The 26,588-nt window shown below is 43.6% G+C and overlaps 1 protein-coding gene across 1 annotated transcript in view; it reads right to left on the reverse strand.

Moving 5' to 3' along the window:
• Window positions 1–24,948: 24,948 nt before the first annotated feature.
• Window positions 24,949–26,588, reverse strand: part of LOC124594599 (cuticle protein-like) — a 44,847-nt gene continuing 43,207 nt past the window's right edge. Inside the window, exon 3 of the mRNA XM_047132972.1 lies at window positions 24,949–24,982. Within this exon, the coding sequence (XP_046988928.1) occupies window positions 24,949–24,982 (34 nt within the window). The remainder of the gene's footprint in view (window positions 24,983–26,588) is intronic.

The raw sequence follows: 26,588 nt of genomic DNA on the forward strand, positions 1-26,588 counted from the left end.
GTCTACCAGCTTCCATCGGAATTCGACAGCGGCTGGTTTGTGGCGTTGCCGAACTGCAGTTTCGCAGTACTGACGCTCGCATTGCCTAGGATCGTACGACTGCCGTATGAATATGGAATTGCTAGATTCAAGAAGGCCAAATGCAGGATCTCAATGGCCCCACACAACTAGCGCCCGAAAGTACAGAGAGACTTCACTCAGACGTCACGTCACGTCACGAAAGTTCAGTCAGGAAATGGACTTGTTTCCGACAGCCACACGGTCAGTCTGGAGCACCACTGAGTGTGAACATAGTGGCCATACTTGCGGTATCTCTCGATGCAACAACAGAGACGTCCATTGGAGCGCTCAACGTCGTCACCGGACACTGGAGTGGCAAACATGTCGTTTTTTCAAACGAAGCCTGGTTCTACAGCCTCATAATGGACGTGTCTCTGTAGGGGCTCCGGGGAGGACGAAGTTTGCCACAGTGCATCCGTCATCGCCATATTGGCCTAGCATCTGGGGGAATGTTAAGATGTGCCACTGGGTACACAGTATCGTCACTTTTAGATCGCCTAGCCGGTAATTTGGACATGAGGCTTCACTTTTCTTAGGCATCAAGGCTGTGCCCCATCTTTGAAGTCTCTGAGATGTCTAAATCACCGGAAGAAAAATTGTTCACCCCTAGAGAAATCATTACAAGCATCATTTAATACCGCGTAATTCCGTCCTTGGACTTCATAACCTCCTGGTACTGGTTAGGAAGACAGTCCAAAAGGTTGTGCAGATATGCCGTATCCAGGTTAAGCCTCTCGCTGACGATTTGGTCGTGCGGTTCCACCAAACTGCGGCTATGCTGATGGCGTTTTACCCGCTACTGCAACACGTGTCACAGATTTTGTATGCTGATCAAGTCAGGTGATTTTGCATTTTAATCGAGATGTAATAGAGCGGGCGAGTGTTCAGAAAACCAGTCACATATTCTTCCAGCCCGACGAACTTTGCTGTTGTCTTTATGTGCCCGTGTGAGAAGTGTCTTCTTGCTACGTGATCGACTCCAAATGTGCGCTGCATGCAGTTCCCGTCGCAATGTTCTCTCGCTAACAGGTTGAGATGGACCTTCATTCACTGCCTGCAGTAGTTGCTCTCGTGTTTGGAAACGATTTTGATTCACAAGCCACGAAACGCTCAAAAATGGCTCTGAGCACTATGGGACTTAACATCTGAGGTCATCAGTCCCCCAAAATTTAGAACTACTTAAACCTAACTAACCTAAGGACAGCACACACGCGCGACTGCTACGGTCGCAGGTTCGAATCCTGCCTCGGGCATGGATGTGTGTGATGTCCTTAGGTTAGTTAGGTTTAAGTAGTTCTAAGTTCCAGGGGACTGATGACCACAGATGTTAAGTCCCATAGTGCTCAGAGCCATTTGAACCATTTTTCGAACCCGCAACCGTAGCGGTCGCACGGTTCCAGACTGAAGCGCCTAGAACCGCTCGGCCACAGCAGCCGGCCGCACCAAACATGTCTCCGGTCTCTTTCAGTCAGGATCTTTTTCCGATCATAATTCCGAGATCGTGTTTCGTGGCCACTTGTGTTGTACCATTGCTTGAAGACAGGTTGAACAGTCTACCGCGAAACACCTAAAACACCGGCAACTTTACATATTTTATGGCCACGCGCATGACTTTTTTGCCACTCTAGTCACGTCCTTAGGTTTAGTCATATTTTACGTTCAATCTCCGCTCGAAAGCTAAATATCTCACTGATCGCTACTGCCTTATGCACACGAAGAGGCAGCACTTGCGTGGTTAAGCATGTGACTTGAGCGTTGCGTCATCTGTAATGGCCTAACGATCCATCAGAGAGTGTGAATTTTTTTCCGGTGAGCCTGTCTTTCAACAAATAGCATGTTGTGTTATTCTGCTGGCGTACCTCCATACAGAGGGCATTCGACTGTTGCGCTGGGCAGCGAGTTCTCCAAACATCACTTTGACTGAAAACGTGTGGTCATTGATTTCCGCGAGAATGGCGAGTCACTAGTCACCGGCCGCTACGACTGACGACCTCTGGTGTAGAGTTGAAGCAGCAGGGAATAAATACGTTCTTGCAGCTGTCATCCAAGCTCTGCTGGACTCGGTGCACAGCCGGGTTACAGCCTTTGTTGCATTCTACTAACTTTCGCAACCTGCAAGGCGCCAAATCACATACTTATTTAATCACATATTCTTCCTACTACACTGTATGCGCATAATAACTAAATTTTCATCAATGGTATCTTTTTGCTGTTGCAATATTAATGGCCAGCAATGTTGTTGACTGTTCTCGATCCATGGCCAGTTTCACTCTTGCCAATGTTAAGTATTTAACTGTGAAAAGTCTGACATACAACCTGTCCATTACAAAATTTTTAAAGGAGAAGGGAATTTCTTCTCCACTCACTTGCCCGTTGCTGTATAAACATCATGAAAGAGAATACTAGAGTTGCCTCACTGAGAAGAATCTGATTATATGTTATTAGCTGACATCTCAATTACTACAACTGTTTAAAGAGAAACATAATTCATTATTTTTCTGCGAAATCGAATAAAGCGCGTTCTTGAGCTATTCAGTATTTCAAGGTTAGCTACAAAGAAAAAGTGTGTCACTGGTCTGAAATCTAAGTAGGTCAAGAACCGTAATAACCCGCTCTCACTTACTTACTCGAGGTTGACTATGTGCTGCACCAGCGAACTGACGTTTTATTCCCGGAAAATTTAGAATACTTGGGGTGGGAACACATACGCTTTTGCACTTTAAATTGTGTAATACGGGTTTCTACAGCGAGCTTATGTAATGAACTTTTTTTCGTGTGCAGGGACCTCCTTACACCGTACATAAAATGTTCTTGTTTAACACCACATCGACATCTAAATAACTGCAGACGGAATGGGCAAGTATGGGGGAAGGAATCAGTCATGGCCTTTTTCTAAGAAGTTCTTAACTGATTTCGGGAAATAGCAGGAAACCTAAACAAGTAACGTCAGACTGACATTTGAAATCCCCCTCTCCTCTCTCTGTCCTTAGGCATACAAGGAAAGTGGCGTAACACATGTGCCAGCATACTTGTTTTTTTTTCACATCACCAAGTGACCAGTATGACGAATAAGGATACGAAGGAATTAAAGACATCATGTGCAAGTGGCTACTGATTTACATCGATGGGAAAAGTTGAAAATTTGTGCCGTTCCGGGTCTCCTGCTTACTAAGCAAATACGCCGGCCACTACGCCATCCGGACACAGTGGTCAATACAACTGCACAGACTACCTTAGCACGCCTCCCGTCAGACCGAAATTCTCTACTTATACAACACACTACCGACGTAGTGCCCCCGCTCCTTAGCATCATTACTCGAGGCATCTCGCTGATTCCCATAACAGTTCGAGCTCGTTGTGCGTCGGCAATGAATTGATCGTTGACCGTTATAGCCCTAATTATGTAAGTGGTGTTTGTTTTTTCGGACATGTCCGGATGAATAGACACCATATACACTCATGAGCCAAAACATTATCACCATCTGGTTAATAGCTCGTTTATCCGTCTTGGGTACGAAATACATCACTGATTCTGCGTATCACTAATCCGACATTTCGTTGGTAGGTTTGCGGAGGTACGTGGCATTAGATGTCTACGCACAGTTCATGTAATTCGCGTTAATAGCGGATCGCTGATTTGCGTACGCAGTGGTGGCGCTCGACAGCGATCTAGAATTTACATCAGGCGAACTTGGTCGCCGAGACATCAACTGAGTTCATTATAATGCTTCTCAAACCACTGTATCACCATTGTGGCTCCGAGACGCAGACAGTTTACTGCTGAAAGATGACATCGCCGGCTGGGTGGACATCAAGCATGAGGGGCAGCTGTCAGCGTGTCTTAGATTACTACCACAGGTCCCATGCAAACACATAAGAATGTCTCCCACAGCATAATACTATCCCACTAGGCTGCGTCCATGGCGCGCTGCACGTTTCGAACAGCCGTTCACCTCGATGACAGCGTTTGTAGAGATTCGAAGCCCATGCGAGCGAAGCAGCGGGCACTAAGCTGGTATACCATAATCTAAAACATGCATTACTAAATTGCAATCAAAATAAAACTTACAACCGAGTAACTAGTAACTGCGAGACCCTGCCTTGAGACGGTGTGGAGACATTTCTGTCTCATTACATCGTCTTTAGGAAACTTGAACACATGAACATTGTTTCCTGCAGTGTAATTTCCGTTAGCTTTCGGCGCGCAATACTCCAAACCGTAATGAAGATGAAACTGCATAACCATTTATTATGTTGCGTTAAACCCTCACAGACACAACTTAGTAACATACAATATGACTTCAGTGTAATTAAAAAACAATCTCGTAACAATCACATATCAAAAAAAAATTTTCTGCCCAACGCTTGATACAATTCAAGAAAGCTGTTTTCTTTCGTCGCTTCTCGCTGACGTCATAAATTCGAATTGTCGTAGTTATTTGGCCTTTCCATCTACGTGGTGGTGGTGGTTTTACTAAAGATTCGTATTATTTAAGTTCTCCCTCGGCAGTTTCTGAGTAGCCAAAGAAGTTATTAATTCGGGGCTGGCTTACTGTCGTGAGATAGTAAAATATTATTGGGATAATTACAAAGGATTCATATTCGTGTGGTATCTCCCTAGGCTGATAACTTGTATTCAGTGTCCCTGGGTTCCTAGGTGCCAAACGTCGACAAACCGCAACCTCCTAAGAATACTAAGGACCTGAAGAATCTAAGAGAACCTCCACAACCCTGCTTTTATCGTTTTCTAGCTCGAGATATTAACTAAACTTTCTGGGTCTTATAGTGGGATGTATAACACTACAAAACAATACTTCGTATTTGTCGGTAAAAGCCGGGTAGGCTGTCGTTCGGCGATTGAATCTCAATACGGCGAAACTGGGATACACAAAAAACTCCCTCGTGCAACCAGTGACAATATTGGAAAACTGGAAATTGGTGGTAAGAACCTCTGGGACCAAACTGCTGAGGTCATCGGTCCCTAAGCTTACACACCACTTAATCTAACTTAAACTAACGACAACACACACACCCATGCCCGAGAGAGAACTCGAACCTCCGACGGGGGCAGCCGCACGATCCATCACAAGGCGCCTAGACCGCACAACTACCCCGCGGGGCAGTGACAATAATATTGAATGTGTTCACAGGAGAAACGGCGAAGAAATATAATAGTTTCTGAGAATACAAGCTCACAATTCATCATTAATCTGCGAATAACAGTTCATACAAGCTATCCCGTAACTATGCATTAATAACTAAACACAGAAGATACGAAAACATAAAAAGCATAAATCAAAGATCAAAAAACACCAAAACACATACATAACATACTGTGCCTCTCGTCCCTGGCGCGAAATGTTTGACAGGGCAGTGTTTGTAAACACACGCACAAGGCGCGAGCGACACAGCACTCTGTAACGGCAAACAGTCGCTGCATCAGCCCCCTCAGTGGAAGAGGAGCACTTTCCAAAAAGCGGGCCGGAAAATGGACGCGTCGGCCGGATCTTGCAGTGCGTTTTGGTGGCGGGTCTGCTGGTGCTGGAATCGGCGCTGGTGACGTTAATGATGGGGCAGCTGCTGGACGAGGCTGGAAACTTGGAACTTCTGATGGGAATCCTTCCTAAAATATGTATGCCACCCCAACTGCCTCATTTGGGTCGGCAACATCTCCAGCATGATTGATTACACTAAGCTTGCCTCAGCACAACAAATAGACCAGGAATTATGGGAACTACATATAGCAGCGTTAGACCTCCAGCTAATTGAGATTCGCGGAATCGGCTTTAAACTGTATTGCGACATGTTCATCTCTAAACGTCGTCCTTTTCTTCCAGCCATGTTCAGAAGGGGCGCATTCGCGACTTTACATAAATTGTGTCACCCAGGCTAGACATTTCGATTAACAGGAAACTGACCATGCTTTCCACTGGTCTTGGTGATAGAAGCTGTGTTTTTTTTTCCTCCCCTTGAGTGTACTCGATGTCGGCCTGGGTATCGAAGCTGTAGAGACTGTTACATACCCTCCGTGTACAGCATGACATGGAAACAGTTATTGATGTTCTGTTCCAGTGGGGACGGATCCGGTGTATGTAGTCTCTGAGTCGATGGACACAGTCGAGCTGGTCTTAATCCGGCGGTGGCAGATTGTTCGAGTCCACAAATCCATCTTGCCTCTCCGTACACCAGCTCAGAGGATGAAGTATCTATGTCTGGTTTATAAATGTTCCTGAGGTCCAGTAGCACCATGGAATGCGCCTTACTTCTGCCGGCCGCGGTGACCGAGTGGTTCTAGGCGCTTCAGTCTGGAACCGCGCGACTGCTACGGTCGCAGGTTCGAATCCTGCCTCGGGCATGGTTGTGTGTGATGTCCTTAGGTTAGTTAGGTTTAAGTAGTTGTATGTTCTAGGGGACTGATGACCTCAGATGTTAATTCCCATAGTGCTCAGAGCCATTTGAACCATTTGAATGCGCTTTAGTCCACTCGGTGTCATAGCACATCACGGCTGCTTTAAGTGAGCAGTGCCATCTCTCAGTCATCCCGTTGCTGGCTGGATGGTAGCTTGTCATTTTGTGGTGAACTGTGACGAAAAATTTAGCGAGTTTGGCGAACAGATCAAGCTCTAATTGCCGCCCATAGTATGTTGTGAAGTGCAGAGGACAGCCGGACCGTGACACCCACTGCGACACAAAAGTAAAGACAGATGTTTCCGCTGAAATATCATTGTCTACCGGTCCAGCTTCTGGCTAGCTAGTGAAACGGTCCATCATCGTGAGCAGATAGCACTGACCATTGTACTGTGGTAGCGTATCGATGACGTCGATGTACACATGGGCAAAGGGGCCAGTTGTGTTCGGGAAGTTCCCTATAGATACGTGCATATGGCAGTGAATCTTGTTGCTCAGTTATTTAATGGAATGGCATTCATAGTATTCTTTTAGCATCTCTGGTCATACATAACGATTTGTCATCAGATGTGTCGTTGATCGTACACCAGGGCGACACAATTCGTATAAAGTTGCGAATACATTTCTTCTGAACATGGCTGGTAGGAAAGGACTAGGTTTTTAGGAGGACATGTAGCAATAACGTTTAACAGCGGTTCCGAGAAACTCAGTTAGCTGGAGGTCTAATGCTGATGATGCTGCTGTTAGTAGTTTCTGTAATCCATGGTCTATTACCTGTGCTCAGACAAGCTTAGTGTAATCGATCATGCTGGGGATGCTGCCGACCCGAGAGATAGTTGGCCACAACATTGTTAATACCAGAGATGTGTCGAACAATGGTGCAAAACTGTGAGATGAACACGAGCCCGTGGTGTTGCCTTGGCGAACACTTCATGTTGGTCTGACGAAAGGCATATTTCACAGATTCGCTTCCAGCGGAGCCCTGAAGTATTTAATGGCCTTGTTCACGGCTAGAAGTTTCCGGTCGTGTAAATACATCCATTTCCATTGGGAAGGTGGACAGCTTGCATGGAAAGAACGCACCTTTGCTGGAGTACTGAACCAGTCGCCGGGGAACTGCATCAGTTACCAGCGCCTAGGGCACATTAGGCTCAGGGTGCACGAAGAATGCAGTATCCGCGATACTCTTTCTGGCTGCTTCAAATGTCAAAGTCATGCCATCAACCCATGTTATTTGGCGAGTTGTCTGTACCGTATACACAGAAACATAATTAAACACATACAATACTCTAATCTTAAAAAAATAATAATAAAAATATTGTAGGTCAAAGACAATGTAGTGGAAAGTTTATGTTGGGAACACTACAAAACACTACCACAACACATACATGAAGTACAAAAACAAACAGAATACAATGGTGTGCATAAGAGTGTGTTGTGAAAAACATTAGAAATGCATAGCGCTGCAGAACATCTAAAAATTAGACCAAAATTATTAGTATCTAATGCAGAAAAACAACGATGTGCTAGCAAACGGCATTTCCCGATGTAAGCCAGAAATCAACCGAAAATCACCGTAAGTACAAATCAGTTTATTGTTATGATGAATTCTCCTCGGGTTATCAGCCGAGTGGTGGCGTCGTCTTGTCTCAACATTTCGATGAGTTTCGTACCCATCATCTTTGCCAGAAGAAACGTTGCGACAAGTCGACGCCACCACTCGGCTGATAACCCGAGGAGAATTCATCAGTGGAATACGCCGAGAAAGATTGAATTCGCATACAATTTATTCTTAACGAACTGTTTTTCGATCTGAAAGCAAATCAAAATATAAATAGCTTAATTACAGACCACTGGTGATGCTTTACCTCAATAAAGCGAAACGCGTCTGGTGAAAAAAATCACGCTTTTTCTAGTTGCAACGACAGAACAAAAAACCCTCAAGAATTATAAAGCAACTACGGACACTATGGTCACACAAATGAAGCATTTATTAGCCGCGCGGGATTAGCCGAGCGGTCTCAGGCGCTGCAGTCATGGACTGTCCGGCTGGTTCCGGCGGAGGTTCGCGTCCTCCCTCGGGCATGGGTGCGTGTGTTTGTCCTTAGGATAATTTAGGTTAAGTAGTGTGTCAGCTTAGGTGAACAATTTATTAAGTTTTAAATATTTTATAAAGTTATGAATTTTCAACCGAGCTCTCGCTCCTACATTGAACAAAACTGTCTACAGAGCTTACAGTAATTATTACTAAATCCGTAATTTCACTCAGTATTATCAGGATTTTTCACTTTTGCCCAAGTACAAGCTGGTGACCTTATTATCTCAACAAATGACTTCAGTTTTGCTGAATTTTAATTCAAAACTAATAATATTCTCGTTAACTAATAAAAATCGTTTCACAAATTTATATATTTTTTTAAATTTCCGTCGTTATTAGCGCACTGTATTTCGCTTGGCATAACAACTTTCGGTTGTACACTTATTCACATATTGTCGGTACAAAACTCCTAGTAATAGATGCGTTTCTTGAAAACTACAGGATATTATTTCACACAAGTCATTTAATTACCAGAGAATGTGAATATGTCAAAGGTGTAGCTTTACACCATGTGCTTTCTGTGCTTCACTTGTTTTCCTTTCCCCAAGCTCTCAGTAGGTTTCACCACGCGTTCCATGTACTTTGAAAAAAAGAAAAAAAAAAAAGCTGTGTGCCGCGGTGTGGGCATGACTTCGAGAATTAAAGGTAATTTCTACTTGTTTTTATTAATGTGAATTACAATGTGCTGTAATATGCTAATATCCCCTACACTATCGAATAAATGATTGTTTATTTTCTCACAACAGTACGGCCATACGTTTTTTTCGATATATTACTGAACCTACACTCACGCCTAGGGTAGTAAGGTGGGCTTGGCAGTTAGTAGCACCCATGCTTCCTTAGAGACATGGTTTGTCCGTCGAATCTATTGAGAACGAGCAGTCAGTGGAGACGGATACATCCGTGACGTCTGCTTAAAGATTTAAGCTACACAGACACGTCAACAACTGTTCAAATCCTCACGAACATTGATATCGATTTGGGACTTTCCACAGTCGTCTTGAAACAATACACTGCGAACAACTAGAGATACAGTATTTAACAAAGTGTGTCATCAGAAATGAATACGAGAACTTGGGTCATTTAAACTGGTTGGCAAGATATAATCGCATCACAAACGATTAGATACTGCTTTACAATATAGTTACTGGCCACTAAATTGGATATGCAGGCAGCTGTTATACGTGAAACATAAAATCACACGTGTTTGAAATCTCTTTGTGTGCCTCTCGCGCTTTCGTCATTTAAGACTTCCTACCGTCTGAAATATTCGTTCCTGTACATCGCTCTCTTATCTCAAAATATTCACTTTAAGATCTCTGCCGTCTACATAACGTTAACCGTTAAGTTTCCCAACGTTCTGTGTATTCCCTGTCCACAATGAGTAAAATGTCTGTGTTTCAACGCTGTTTCATTTTCAAGGACACAGTTTAAATGCTTCATTAAACCAAATGCGGCGCTCAATGCGCTACCAATAATACAATGTGACTAACCACTCAATAAAATTGTCGCTCACTTATAACCTTTCAATAATGACTGTGAATTTTAACTGGTAAATTTTGGACGTCAGCAGCGGTGCGTCATGGCCCTGAAAGATCATTCTGACTAAACTGAAAATTCTTGCCTCAGTAAGGTCGCCAGATAACGCGCATATATCTACTCCTATAAGAAATTTTTATGGTACAGCTCAGTGCAATGCTGGCCGATAGATTTCTCATGTATAAAAAGAAACAACAGATTTTTTTTTTTTTTACAATAATCAGGATGACCATGGATTGGAGAAACTAGTAAAATCTTTAAATTGAGTTGAATGATTGTCAAAAGTTAATTTTTATAAGAAAGATTATTATTAAGAGATTTTTTAAAACATTTACATGGGACTTGATATAACAATAATACATATGCGCGACGCTGCTTTTACCTTATACTACAACGCTCAGGCACCGCCATCGGTCCCCACGACCGGCCCAGCCAACACGATGCACAACACTGCTAGCAACTACTTACTGCTACTCCTACAGACACTGCTCTTACTGCATACAACACTGTTCTCTGGTCTCAGATTCTCTTATGGCTTACATATCGCAGGCAGCGCGTGAGCAATCCATCGAAATTACATCTGCTCGGGTGCGCTAGCAACAAATTCCTTAATCATGGACTTCTTACAACAGTCTGTGCAGTATAGCAGATACTGGCTACTTTACCCTGTAGAAACACTAAATGTGGCCGCCAATTGTCACTGATGGCTCCCCAGTCTATGAGGCCTGGGACTGGATATGTGTGTCGTGGGCGAATGCTTTCTGGAATAGGAAATTCACCGGATCTACGCTATTCATGTCCATCTTTCGCGTACAGACTGAACATACTCTCATCACTGAAGGCAATAAAACTCCATTCCACTCTCCAGTCAACTCTTCGTCTTTGACGACACCAGCGTAGCCGTGTTTGGTGTAGTCGTAGCGTCAGTGATAGCCTGACCAGTGGCAAACATGTTCTTAATCCTGCTGCAGGCACTGATAACGCAGCAGGCCTAGCGTGTCAAAATAGAGGTAGCACAGACAGGCCTCTTGAGCGCCATCTGATCGTCGACCACCGTGAGAAATACACCTCAGTATGCATATATTATACCCTGGTGCCACTGAACACAGTCCGTGACGGTGTTGCTTTTTTTTTTTTTTTGAGGCTGTGTTATTTGATTATTTGAATGCATGGTGTCTGTTCCTTCGAAAGAACACACACCATGCAGATTCCGCAGCTGTGAAACATTATATGTAAATTTAAGGGGGATCACTGCTATCAGCTGCATCGGGAAATTTAGCGGAATCAGCGGCGACGAGCTAAAATGTGTACCGGACCGGGATTCGAACCCGGGATCTCCTGCTTAATAGGCAGGACAGTGACTGCGAATAGATAGCGCTCGGCTGGAGTCTGGATCGGCCGTGAGACGGACCGAGATAGTCCGTACAGTTGAGATAACGCTGTGTCCCGGATAGCGCAGTGAGTACGGCATCTGTCTAGTAGGCAGGAGATCCCGCGTTCGAATCCCGGCCTGGTATACCTTTTCGCTCGTCGCCGCTGATTCCGCTAAATGTACCGTTGCAGCTGGTAACAGTGATCCCCCTTAAATTTACATACAATGTAATTTGAGCTAACTGCAAAAAAAAAAAAAGGCGAAAAAAAAATGTTGCTACACCTACGGTGTAGTACACAGAGCAGTCTGAGAGAGTTGCTATTTGCAACGATCATGTAGCGGAACTGCGGAATGTTCGTCATTAGTAACACAATACGCAAACAGTTAAAACACGAAGACGCCAGGAACAAAAATTTGCAGCCTTAGGATGACTGCAGACAGCATCTATAGTATTAATTTAAATATTTCTTATACCGCGGATAGGTGATTCATCATAATTAGCGACCACGGACACAAGGGATCGATAGCTAAAGAAAAAGAAGGAAGTAGACGATAGAAGTGTAAGAAGAAAAGTCATATTTCTAGGTATGCCAGTTGGAGTTCCATTTAGCAATGGTAATGACAATAATGTGTGCATTAATAAGTCATTTATATTGCTACTCAAAAAAAAAAAAAAAAAAAAAATTGCTCCGAGCACTACGCGACTTAACTTCTGAGGTCATCAGTCCCCTAGAACTTAGAACAAATTAAACCTAACTAACCTAAGGACATCACACACATCCATGCCCGAGGCAGGATTCGAACCTGCGACCGTAGCGGTCGCTCGGTTCCAGACTGCAGCGCCTAGAACCGCACGGCCACTCCGGCCGGCTATTTTGCTACTGACTGTGATCCAAGAAATAAGGCAGCAGGTGACTATCTAGCAAATCTGCTGCGTAATGACACATTCTTTACTTTGCTTTTACCAATGTGTAGAGGTATTAAACTGGAATTTCCCTATAGCTAGTGCTAGCCGTCAGTGTAGAGCCCGTGGGACCGCGTCTGCAGCGCCATCTGCTTCCTGTAACGGCTCACGACGAATGTCAACACACAGTAACTAAGTTGCCTACATCGCTATCTGTTTCAAACCCGTAAACATGACGAGTTTTGAGCCTCCGAACTACGATTTGCGGACAGCATTGGTTTTCTGTTATCATTTGAAGAAATCTGCTGCAGACTTGCATCGAATTTTCGTCGAAGCTTACGGCGGACATGCTCTCCGGAAAACGCAGTGTTTCGAGTGGTTCAAAAAATTCAAAAATTGTGATTTTGATTTGGGAAACGGCGAGCTCGGGAATCCACCGAAAAAGTTCGAAATGCAGGCCTTATTGGATGAAGATGATACTCAAACTCAATAGGAGCTCGCGGAACAATCGAATGTGACGCAGAAAGCCGTTTCTATTCGGTTGAAAGCTGTGGGAAAGGTGCAAAAAGTGGGAAAATGGGTTCCGCTTGAACTGAGTGAAAAACAGCAGCAATTCGAAAGACCACTTGTGAAATGCTGCTCGCCAGATGCAAAAGAAAGTAGTTTCTCCATCGAATGGTGACAGGTGATGAAAAAGGGATATATTTTGAGAATCCTAAGGGTCGTAAATCACGGATGAATCCAGGTAAACCATCGACATCCACGGCAAGACCAAATCGCTTTGGAAAGAAGACAGTGCTGTGTGTTTGGTGGGATCAGAAGGGTGTCATCTATTATAAGCTGCTAAAACCTGGTGAACCCGTTAACACTGATCGCTAGCAACAGCAAATGATCGATTTAAATCGAGCATAACGTGAAAAACGACCGGACTATGGAAAAAGGCAACAAAAAGTCATATTGCTTCATGATAACGTCATCACACACAGCAAAAGGGATCAGGGAAACGATCGAGGCGTTCACTTGGGAAATACTAGGGCATGCGGCTTATTCTTCAGACTTGGCTCCGTCCGATTATCATCTATTTGCAACACTGGGACGCGCTATCTCTGAATAACGCTTCATTTCGTATGAAAATGTACGAAGATGGCTCACTGACTGGTTCGCTACAAAAGAAGAACTGTCTTTTTTTGCGTGGCATTTGTGGCGAAATAAAGAAAAAAAATTTATTGATTTTTTGAAAAGAGGAAAAATTATGGATATGGAACTGTAACTTTAGAATTTTTGAAAGGCTTTTTTTACGGACTGTATTGACCGTCTTGAATGCGGAAAAATTCAGTGCTGCGTGAAATTTTCCTGTAATATAATTTACAATTCCGATTAATTAAATTTTTGAATTCTACGTCATTGTTTATTTAATCAGAGTTCTCACCTTAGACGTAGAATTAGTCCTTATGCCACGTCGGTTTACTTCACGAAGACGGTGGAAACCAAGGAATACAATGCTACGTCGCTTTAAATAATTCTCATAAAACTTCGATACTTCTCACTATTTTTTATTCACAAGACAATAAGACTTGCTCTGCTCGTCGCACAAACCATAAATACTAACAAGATGACTGCCTTTCCGCACACACCAAAAATTACGTCCATCCTCTACGAGGTAACAATCGAAAGTGTCTCTTAACTCCTACTTGAAATACGAAACAAAAGAGAATCCAATATGAACATTACAGAGATTATATTCTACATCCCTCTCAATTTAATCTTTGGCGCAGCCTTTAAGGTATTGTATGTCTCTGCGTCTGAATGTGTCATTACACATTCATAGCCTGCCGAAGAGGTGGGAGAAATGTACAAATAGCAATGGAGATTGTTTTGAATAATATGTTGTTTATCAGACGTGTAATTATTGCAACGAAATTCCGGTCTCATACTTCTACAGCTGGTATAACCAATTGTATTCGGCTTCCCACCGTCGGCTCGAGTCCTCCCTCGGGCATGGGTGTGTGTGTGTTGTTCTTAGCGTAAGTTAGTTTAAGTTAGATTAAGTAGTGCGTAAGTCTAGGGACCGATGACTTCAGCAGTTTGTCCCATAGGAACTTACCACCACCACCACCAATTGCAGGTAAGCGTTATAGCATGCGACTAATCCAGTCCGCCTTAAGTTTTGGCCAGAAATTCCCGATACTACACTGCCAACTCTCGCGCTTTGGAGATATAAGACTTCGTTGCAAAATGTATGTTACTCTCTGCGTTGGCATCACCTTCTGAAAGCAACCAGGAGCCTCATATCGCGTTGGCCTACCTCACTATTTACGCTCTGTTTCCACCGTGGACCGTTACGCGGCTGAGAATGCGATAAAAGCGAAATGGAACCGCCGCCTTGTCTCCCCAGAGCGAGTCGGCATTACGACACGAGCCTGCCCGCCGTCCAGCCGCTGGATCTGGATGCCACCCACCAGCGTGCTTAACTGTTGCGGGCAATTTCCTTGTCGCGCCATTATCTGCCTAGTGTCTTCTGTTACGCCTTAACTTTTGCTTTTACCTTTTGTAGAGACTCCATCTAAACGACTTGGCACTCATTTGCTGTTTCAAACTTTTTTTTTTTTTCGACAGTCGTTTATACGTTTAGTTTCGCCAACTGCAAGCGATAGAGATGGTTAAAATTTCCATTGCTGCTAACTATTTTTAGTGCTGGAAACTAAACGCCTTATCGCTATCGTCCTTATTGGACACTGGTCTCGATCTCATTGATGCTCTCCGCATTGGATGAATATGTGCTCTTACGGTTGTTGTTGTTATTGTTGTTGTTGGATTTCGAGGTGGTTTCCATTTCTTCTACAATTAATTAGCTTATCAGCTCTGTTGTCAGTATGTCGCTCTTGTGCTCGTCTGGTTTAGATTTTCTATGTGTAATTCTCATTTATTCTTAAGTACCCCCCCCCCCCCCCCCACTGTTATCCTCATACCGACGAGTGTAGACCGTTGTGGTTCCGACCTGAAGAAGAGCCGGTGGTGGTGTCAAAATAAAAACTGGATTCTCCAACGAACAGGATCATCAATCATCCAAGCAAGCGTATTTTGTGAAATTCTTTGGAAGCATCCTACATATAACGGCTCATACACAGATAAGCAGAAACAGGAGAACATCCAAATACTTGGAGTGATAATTTGGCCACTTAAAAACGCAACCTGCTATTTCGCGTCTTGTAGAACAGGTAGTGGTGTAATTTGCTACATGTCGCCAATGTAAAGCCTGTAACCAACGAACCCTCCAAGAACGAAGGACATTGCCACGGATGGGTTGCTTGTGTGCCTCAGCGATACAGATGGCCCTGACGTAGGTGCAACCACAACGCAGGGGTATCTGTGAAGAGGGCAGGGAAACCTGTGGTTTACTGAACGGGGACGGCGGTCTTTTCAGTAGTTGCAGGGCAACAGTTTGGATAATTGACTGACCTGGTCTTGTATCATTGGCCAACATGGCCTTACTATGTCGGTAGTGCGAATGACTGAAAGCAAAGGAAACTACAGCCGTTATATTTAGAGAGAACTTTGATGGGTTTAGTAATGATGTCAGAGATCAGTTTAATTGCTGCCAGGATTTTTGGATGAGCAAAAGATCCAGTGTAAAAGCAGTTCTCAGAAGTTGTAACATATAGGGATTTTTCAGCCAGTACCAATATGTATTGTATTTTAGATCATTGGTGATTGTGTTACGAACGAGATAATAAACACGAAGTTTGTTACCGGTGACTGACTATTGTAACACACAGCCTTCATTGTCTACGTTATAGATCGTAACTAACATTCTGAAAATGTTATTGATGTTAATATACACACATCAAAACAAGTTTTGCATCATCCCGGTTCCCAGAACTCCTGAAGATAGATGTTGACTGTGGATATTGTATCACAGACACAGTCCCTTTGGCTCTTCAGAGATGCCACTAAACCCGCCCAAAGATGTAAACAACCATGCATGAGCAGCGCCTATTAGACGGAGGGGGTCAGACAGCCGATCAGTTCCGGTCATTCCATCAGGAAGAAGGTACACTTCTCGTGTTATCTGTAGTTCAACCATGCCTAGACGGTCAATACCGCGGTTCGATCGCGTCCTCATTGTTACTTCGTGCCAGGAAGGGCTCTCAACAAGGGAAGTGGCCAGGCGTCTCGGAGTGAACCAAAGCAATGTTGTTCGGACGTGGAGGAGCTACAGAGCGACAGGAACTGTCGATGACATGCCTCGCTCAGGCCGCCCAAGGGCTACAACTGCAGTGGATGACCGCTACCTGAGGATTATGGCTCGGAGGAACCCTGACAGCACGCCGCCATGTTGAATAATGCTTTTCGTGCAGCCAAAGGACGTCGTGTTACGACTCAAACAATGCGCAATAGGCTGCATGATGCGCAACTTCACTCGCGATGTCCATGGCGAGGTCCATCTTTGCAACCACGACACGAGGCAACGAGGCAGAGATGGGCCCAACAACCTGCCGAATGGACCGCTCAGGATTGGCATTACCTTCTCTTCACCGACTAGTGTCGCATATGCCTTCAACAGACAATCGCCAGAGACGTGTTTGGAGGCAACCGAGTCAGGGTGAACGCCTTAGACACACAGTCCAGCGTCTGCAATAATCTGGAGGTTCCCTGCTGTTTTGGGCTGGCTTTACGTGGGGCCGACGAACGCTGCTGGTTGTCATGGAAGGCGCAGTAACGGCTGTACGATACGTGAATGCCATCCAACGACCTATACCGCAACTATATCAGCAGCATATTGGCGAGGCAATCGTCTTCATGGACGACAATTCGCGCCCCCATCGTGCACATCTTGTGAATGACTTCCTTCAGGATAACGACATCGCTCGACTAGAGTGGCCAGCATGTTCTCTAGACATGAACCCTATGGAACATGCCGGGTTTAGATTGAAAAGGACTGTTTACCGGCGACGTGACCCACCAATCACTCTGAGGGATCTACGCCGAACCGCTATTGAGGTGGGGGGAATCTGGACCAACAGTGCCTAGATGAACTAGTGGATAGTATGACATGTCAAATACAGGCATGCATCAATGCAAGAGGACGTGCTACTGGGTATTATAGGTACCTCTGTGTAGAGCAGTCTCGACCACCTCCTCTGAAGGTCACGCTGTATGGTGGTGCAACATGCAATTTATAGTAGTCATGAACAATAAAAAGGGTGGAAATGATGTTTATGTTGATCTCTACTCCATTTTTCTGTACAGGTTCCGGAACTCTTGGAACCGAGGTGATGCAAAACTATTATTTGATATGTGTACTTACATAATTGTGACACACATTTTTGGTTGGCATAGAAAAGGATTATACGTAAGTGTAGGCTTCCGCGGCCGTTGTCACTGTCAATAAAATTCTTCTGGGCTGTTGACCGCATTGTCAATATATAAAACTGCCCGACGTTTCGGCCACTATTGCCAGTGGCCTTCCTCAGGGCTTCTTGTTGAGCTGTTGAGCCCACCGCATTGGGCACAGCCGCCCATTGTTGGTGACATATGGTGGTAGTTTTTATGTCTTGTATCCCATAAATGACGCCTCTTACTAACTTCTGGTATTAAAATTTCGGCGAAATTCGTCGGCATATTGTCTGCTGTCTCACAAAATCCTGTACAATCTCGCCTATGGCTGCCGCTGTCGCACGTGCTACAAGCGAGAAGATTCAAACACGTTTGAATTCAAACGTCGCCAGTTGCAGCGGAAGACAGGCAGCAACACAGATGTCACTCACGTAGGACGCTTCCGTAACTACACCTGCGGTTGCGTTTTGTCTCCTGAAGGTGTCGAGCGCCGTCGGTGCCTTCTGTCGGTCATGTAGGACGGGACGTTAGACAAGGGTGGGCCGTAGAGTGCCAGGCTTCACGCGGGCAGGGCGTACGGCCCGCGTGTTGGATACGGCATATTTATTTATTTATTGCCAAATTATAGACCTGTTACCTGATGTTTAAAACAGGTCGTACATCTTACAATTTTCGTTTTTCATCTTTTTACAGTTTTCTTTCCTCGTGTTTTATCTATAACATTTACAAATAATGATACTTTTCAAAATAACAATAATTTATGCTTGAAATATAAATAAAATTTTGTTGTTTTTTAAGAAGAATACAAAAAGAAGATAGGATAGACGAGAGATTTGTTAGTACCATCACCGAGTGTGACTGACGGTGAATACCTCGGAATGCTTTCTTCGAGCCATTGACCGCCAGTCACACACACACACACACACACACACACAAATGGTTATTAGTAGAGAAATAATGTTGCTTATCCTATTTATTACTAATCCTATATATTCACTACCTTAGGTGCCCATCCATGTACAGCATTTGGTGTTTTCTTGGCTAGATTGCCAGCACTTTTGCTTATTTACTGTCACATCTCAGCTTCCTCCTCCTGTTCCTTTTCATTGTCACTACTTTCGTTGTCACTGTGGGTATCGCTGTCCATCCTCTGGAGATTGCTGTTACGCTGCACATAGGCATGCCTGTAATTTCGTGTCCGCATATACTCTTCATGTGTTGTTTTTGAAATACTGTTTGTCAGTGCGTTTAATTGTGCCCATTGTTCTTCGTGTCTTATTGCTGTGTATATATCTATGTCTGTATCTGTGTAATCTAAGTGTAGTGTATGTCTATTGTTCGCGTATTGCCCGCAGAAAAAGACAGTGTGTTCTGGGGAACCTTCTTCCCCGCATGTGCATGTAGGTGTCTGCCTCAGACTCACGCGGTTTAAGTGCGTGGGATAAGGTCCGTGCCCGGTTAAGAAATGTACCATACCGCGGCTGGGATCGATATGTCTCATTCTCAACCGCTCCCTTATGTCAGAGAGGAAGTCGTGCAGTCTACGTCCCTTGTCGCTTACATCCCACTCACCTTGCCAGTATCCAAACGCCAACTTTTAAGGTGACGTATCGTCTCTATGGGCACACCGGTTATTGTGCATACCTTATCTAGTCTTCCCACCTTTAACCAGTACCTTGCAGCTCAGTATTTGATCGTGATATCCATGGGGCATATTCCGAGCACCACACACAGTGCATCCACTGAGGTGGTACCGAAGGCTCCAGATAGCCTAAGTAGGACACTTCTCTGCCCTCGTCTGACGCATGCTTTGTTGGTGACCACGTTCACTCTATGTGCCCACGTGCTAGCTGCGAAGCTGAGTACTGATTCGAAGAGCGCACAGTGGTGTGTACGTATGACTGGTAGAGGTAGTCTGTACTGTTCTGAATGTAGCCTCACCAGTTTGTGTAGTAGGGCCTGGATCGGATTTGCTCGTCCCTTCTCTGGAGTACCTGGTACAGCGAGATATTTCATTTAGTATTGCGTTGTGGTATTTTTCGGCCGGCACCATTTTATTCAGTTTGGCAGGATTGTGGTGCTGGCGCTATTTGTTCATTGTGCGAAGGGCATTTATAGGTTCATTGGCTTTTTGCACAAAACGAGGCACTTCTATAGTGACAAGTCTTTGAAAATGAATGGGAATGACAGAAAAGAGGGATGAGAATTCTCAATATTTATTATACAGCCGCATAAGCAATGAGTACTGCAAATGCTCTATGAAACGAAATTACAGTACCATGCAGAAAGAATTTAAAGATTTAGTTGTCAATTAAAGAACAAAAGATTGCAAAGAACGACAGACAGTATTTACTGTTCAGTTTATTAAGAGGCACTTGGTTCTAAATTTTCAGACACGCAGCACGTGAAGAAACTGGTGGTATGAATAGCAAAATTTATGAAGTCACATGCATTATTCCACTGTCATTTGCAACGTTTTTCGATGGAAATGACCGAAGAGTACGGAGCCTTTACATATTGCTGCAAAGTGCGTTGGTTAAATCGAGGCACATGTTCACAACGATTTTTCGATTTGGAACTCACTATTGTTGAATGTATGAAGGAAAGAGGAGGGCGGGAACGAAAATTGTAACATCCGGAATGGATCGCAGATCTCACGTTTTAAGTGGACTTGACTGCCCACTGCCCAAACAAATGGTTCAAATGGCTCTGAGCACTATGGGACTTAACATCTGTGGTCATGAGTCCCCTAGAACTTAGAACTACTTAAACCTAACTAACCTAAGGACATCACACACATCCATGCCCGAGGCAGGATTCGAACCTGCGACCGGAGCAGTCGCGCAGGTCCGGACTGAGCGCCTAGAACCGCTAGACCACCGCGGCCGGCGAGGGTCACATTCTTACAAATGCAGTCCAGTTCTCTGAGCTCACTGCCATTAAAGAAAAAGCGAGATTCGAAGAATTTGTTGTCGTCTTGAGAGAATTACAAGGATCGTTTTCCAAAGGTTTTGAGGGTGTGTCAATCTCACATCTGTTTTGGAGACCGTATGCTGTTTCACTTGAAAGTGGCCCTGTGCATGTGCGCAAAGTAATTCCAGCTTTAATGACTTTTTTTTTTACGTTAAACCTGTCCAGGGCGTCTACATTGCTTTCCTCGGGTAGAATCTCCTCACGTCCATAATGAGGTTGCAAAAGTGCTACAAGATTTCGTTCTACATGTGTGAAGGACCTTTTCTTTTGCTTATGAAACTAAAGAAATTACAATTAAGTAGCAACTTGAGTGCAAAAGTCAGTGCAGTTGTCTGCGTCTGCCACATACTAACTGTTTGTACCAGATCTCGTTTCATTAGTCGTTTTACTCATTACTGAGTGTCGTGACCTCATTTCCTGTACCAGATAAGAATTATATTATGTATTCAGCGCGCCAAAAATAATTAAATTATACTGAAAATGTTCCGTTTGTGATGTATGTTGTTGCCAAATATGAAATATAAAACTATTATACAGTGCGACTACACTGCCATTTAAATGTGGTGCATTCGCAGTATTCCCCACTTCCCCCTACTCGCGCTCAGTCAGGTTGCCGAGGCGGTGAGGGGAATGTGCAGCGAGGCTGAGTGCTTTGGCAGGTAGGCACGGGCAAGGCCCGCAAGCCGACATCTTGGCAGCCTCTGCATTAGGCAGTGGCTCTACCGCTATCAGGGGGTGGTGGAACTATGTGCATGTTGATTAAGACACTAGGATATTCAAAGATGTGCTCAAGATGGGGGGGAAGGTTGGGGGGGGGGGGGAAGTTTAAGGATAGTGGATTCTCTTTGTGGGACACATTTTGAAGGTCATAAGAGATTAATTTATTTAGTGAAAACGTAGCTATTAACACAGGACAAGAGCTGTTACCAATCTCTATATGTATGTAAAAGGAAATGTCCCGAGTGATTCACTGAATCATCGTCTCCCAGCATATACCGCTAAGGATTGAAACTTGAAATTTGGAGAGGTTGTTGAACTCGCACTCTAGACTTTTTTATGGAGGGATTTTTCGGAACTGAACAGAAGACCACAACAACAACAACAGCTTCAAAATTGCCTTAATAATATCATATATTCAAAAATCTTTTCATCCCCTATTTCACTCCATTGGGAGATTTTTGAATATATGACACTATTAAGGCAATTTTGAAGCTGTTGTTGTCGTTGTTGTTGTTGTGGTGGTCTTGTGATCAGAGACTGGTTTGATGCAGCTCTCCATACTACTCTATCCTGTGCAAGCTTCATCTCTCGGTACCTACTGCAGCCTACATCCTTCTGAATCTGTTTAGTGTATTCATCTCTTGGTCTCCCTCTACGATTTTTACCCTCCATGCTGCCCTCCAATACTAAATTGGTGATCCCTTGATGCCTCAGAATATGCCCCCCAACCGATCCCTTCTTCTAGTCAAGTTGTGCCATAAATTTCTCTTCTCTCCAGTTCTATTCAATACCTCCTCATTACTTATGTGATCTACCCATCTAATCTTCAGCATTCTTCTGTAGCTTCTATTCTCTTCTTGTCTGCACTATTTATAGTCCACGTTTCACTTCCATACATGGCTACACTCCATACAAATACTTTCAGGAACAACTTCCTGACACTTAATCTATACTCGATGTTAACAAATTTCTCTTCTTCAGAAACGCTTTCTGTTGTGGATTGGCAGGAGCCAACCCACGGAGTTTGGAGGAAACCGAAAGGCACGCGTTTAAGCTCACGCAGGCTGGCGTGAGGTCTGGAACAGGACAAGGAATTTAGACTTCAGATAAAAGGTGGTACTTGGTGGAATACTTAACTTTAATCCATTAATGTTGAACGTAGCTCTTGTCTGTACATTCTTTACAATATCAATAGCAACTGATAATGGCGCCTTGCTAGGTCGTAGCAAATGACGTAGCTGAAGGCTATGCTAACTATCGTCTCGGCAAATGAGAACGTATTTTGTCAGTGAACCACCGCTAGCAAAGTCGATTGTACAACTGGGGCGAGTGCTAGGAAGTCTCTCTAGACCTGCCGTGTGGCGGCGCTCGGTCTGCAATCACTGATAGTGGCGACACGCGGGTCCGACGTATACTACCGGACCGCGGCCGATTTAAAGGCTACCACCTAGCAAGTGTGGTGTCTGGCGGTGACACCACATTTTCCTTGGCATTGCCAGGCCACATTTTATACCCTCTCTACTTCGACCATCGTCAGTTATTTTGCTCCCCAAATAGCAAAACTCATTTACTACTTTAAGCGTCTCATTTCCTAACCTAATTCCCGCAGCATCACCCGATTTAATTAGACTACATTCCATTATCCTCGTTTTGCTTTCGTTGAGGTTCATCTTATCCTCCTTTCAAGACACTGTCCATTCCGTTCAGCTGCTCTTCCAGGTCCTTTACTGTCTCTGACAGAATTACAATGTCATCGGCGAACCTCAAAGTTTTCATTTCTTCTCCATGGATTTTAATTCGTATCCCAATTTTCTTTTCTTTCCTTTCCTGCTTGCTCAATATACAAATTGAATAACATCGGGGAGAGGCTACAACCCTGTCTCACTCCCTTCCCAACCACTGCTCCCCTTTGATGTCCCTCGACTCTTATAACTGCCATCTGGTTTCTGTACAAATTGTGAATAGCCTTTCGCTCCCTGTATTTTACCCCTACCACCTCCAGAATTTGAAAGAGAGTATTCCAATCAACATTGTCAAGAGCTTTCTCTAAGTCTACAAATGCTAGAAACGTAGGTTAGCCTTTCCTTAATCTTTCTTCTAAGATAAGTCGTAGTGTCAGTATTGCCTCACGTGTTCCAACATTTCTACGGAATCCAAACTGATCTTCCCCGAGATCGGCTTCTACCAGTTTTTTCCATTCATCTGTAAAGAATTCGTGTTAGTGTTTTGCAGCCGTGGCTTATTAAACTGATAGTTCGGTAATTTTCACATCTGTCAACACCTGCTTTCTTCGGGATTGGAATTATTATATTCTTCTTGAAGTTTGAGGGTATTCCGCCTGTCTCATACATCTTGCTCATTAGATGGTAAAGTTTTGTTAGACCTGGCTCTCCCAAGGCTGTCAGTAGTTCTAATGGAATGTTCTCTACTCCCGGGGCCTTGTTTCGATTCAGGTCTTTCAGTGCTCTGTCAAACTCTTCACGCAGTATCATATCTCCTATTTCATCTTCATCTACATTCTCTTCCATTTCTATAATATTGTCCTCAAGAACATCGCCCTTGTATAGACCCTGTATATACTCCTTCCACCTTTCTACTTTCCCTTCTTTGCTTAGAACTGGGTTTCCATCTGAGCTCTTGATATTCATGCAAGTGGTTTTCTTTTCTCCAAAGGTCTAATTTTCCTGTAGGCAGTATCTATCATACCCCCAGTGATATATGCCTCTACATCCTTGCATTTGTCCTCTAGCCATCCCTTCTTAGCCACTTTGCACTTCCTGTCGATCTCATTTTTGAGACGTTTGTATTCCTTTTTGCCTGCTTCATCCACTGTATTTTTATATTTTCTCCTTTCATCAAATAAATTCAATATCTCTTCTGTTATCCAAGGATTTCTATTATCCCTCGTCTTTTTACCTACTTGATCCTCTGCTACCTTCACTATTTCATCTCTCAAAAATCTTCTCCTTCTACTGTATTTCTTTCGCCCATTCTTGTCAATTTTTCCCTAATGCTCTCCCTGAATCTCTCTACAACCTCTGGTTCTTTTAGTTTATCCAGGTCCCATCTCCTCAAATTCCCCCCTTTTTGCAGTTTCTTCAGTTTTAATCTACAGTTCATAACTGCCCCTGGAAATGTTTTACAATTTAAAACCTGGTTCCTGAGTCTCTGTCTTATTATTACATAATCTATCTGAGGCCTTCCAGTATCTCCAGGCTTCTTCCATGTATACAACCTTCTTTTATGATTCTTGAACCAAGTGTTAGCTATGATTAAGTTATGCTCTGTACAAAATTCTACCAGGCGGCTTCCTCTTTCATTCCCTACCCCTATTCCATATTCACCTACTACGTTTCCTTCTCTTCCTTTTCCTACTGTCGAATTCCTTGATTTGTCCGTCAAAAATGTTTTTGGAAATTCAACTCCTAAGGGGATGAAATAATGGGTGAAAGGCAGCAAATACATGTATGTCTGTTTTAATCTTAGGTGCTTTGTAATAAAAAGCTTACTCATCATGCCAACCCATGGATTGGCCCCTCACCCCTGACGATCCCTTATTGGCTTCTCTCGCCTGCAAAATAAGATTTGATTTTGTTTTTTTTACAGTTGTTATATTGTGGATGAAATTTGTATGGAAAGACCATCAAAAGACCCCAAAATGCAGTATTAAAATAGTCTCCAACTCCAGTTACGAAAATCGCATTTTGGTCAGAAGTACATTCGGAAAACACCATGCTTCTATAGCCTTGATTAGAGTAAAACATTTAGAAGGTGTTGTAATTTGTGTACTAAATCGAAGAAAGCTATTGAACAGTCACTTGTTCGCCACTGGTCATTTTATTTCACTGGTCCAAATTTTTTTCCCAGTACTTTTTTTTTCAAAACTGATGAGCTATTTTTCTGTTTTCTTTTTCTATCTCGCTTGCGTTGTACACTATTGGTTTGATGACGGCCTGATATATTCTTGTTTTTGCCTGTCTGGAAAGTAACTTAGATCTTATGACGTTATATATAGCTCGTGGACATCTTCCCCCGGCTTGAATTCTCGTTACAATCTATTGCTCTATAATGGTTTGTTAGATGATGTTGACACCGAGGTAATTGAATGTGTTCCTCTTCTGTATTGTCGTCCGCAGCTTGTGGTCGTGTGGTAGCGTTCTCGCTTCCCGCGCCCGGGTTCCCGGGTTCGATTCTCGGCGGGGTCAGGGATTTTCTCTGCCTCGTGATGACTGGGCGTTGTGTGCTGTCCTTAGGTTAGTTAGATTTAAGTAGTTCTAAGTTCTGGGGGACTGATGACCATAGATGTTAATTCCACAGTGCTCAGAGCCATTTGAACCAATTTTTTCTGTATTGTTAGGATCGTGATTGTTAGATGATTTGGTCCTAACTGAGTTCTTCTTCGTATTGCCCTGAACTTCGTTTTATTTTCATTTACACTTAGACCTACTTTTTAACTTCTTCAGTGAGTACTGTTCGCATTTTCTCCAGGTCTTCCATGCTCTTTCCTATCACCAGAATATCATTCGCAAAAGCCAGACCATTAATTTTTTTCTCTATGGTGACTCCTGCAGATCCTCAGGATGTTGTTGAGGGCTAAATTGAACAGGATTGGTGATATAGTATCTGCCTGTCTCACTCCTCTTTTTACCTCAAATGTTTCTGAGAACACCCCGCGTACTTTCACTCTACACTTTGATTTCATCACACACATTTTACTTAGCTTTATCAACTTCTCCGGTATCCTACACTCTGCCATTATCCTCATCTCCTCTCTCACTATGCTGACAAATGCTTTGTTGAAGACTATAACGTTACAGAAAGTATGCTGTTTCTTCTCCGAGTACTTATATAGTATTTGTCTTAGTGTGAATATTTGCTCGGTTGTTGACTTACCCTTTCTGAATCCCGCTCGTGCTGTGTCTAATATTTCTTCAGTGTATGGGTTGAGCCTGACCTGTATATTCTTATGTTATTTTATGGCACATGCGTAGGAGAAATAACCCTGTATAGTTCGGTATCAACAATTTGTCTCCGTTCTTGTGTATTGGACAACTGAGTGTATTAAATGTTAAAAAAGACAGTCCTTCACCGACGTGAAAGAACAGAACCGTGAAAAATCAATAACAAGACGTAAGTACTAACAAAAACAAGAGTTTTATTGCAACATTTCGATATCA

Source organism: Schistocerca americana, chromosome 2 (assembly GCF_021461395.2).
Source record: "Schistocerca americana isolate TAMUIC-IGC-003095 chromosome 2, iqSchAmer2.1, whole genome shotgun sequence".
In the NCBI taxonomy this organism is placed as follows: Eukaryota; Metazoa; Arthropoda; class Insecta; order Orthoptera; family Acrididae; genus Schistocerca; species Schistocerca americana.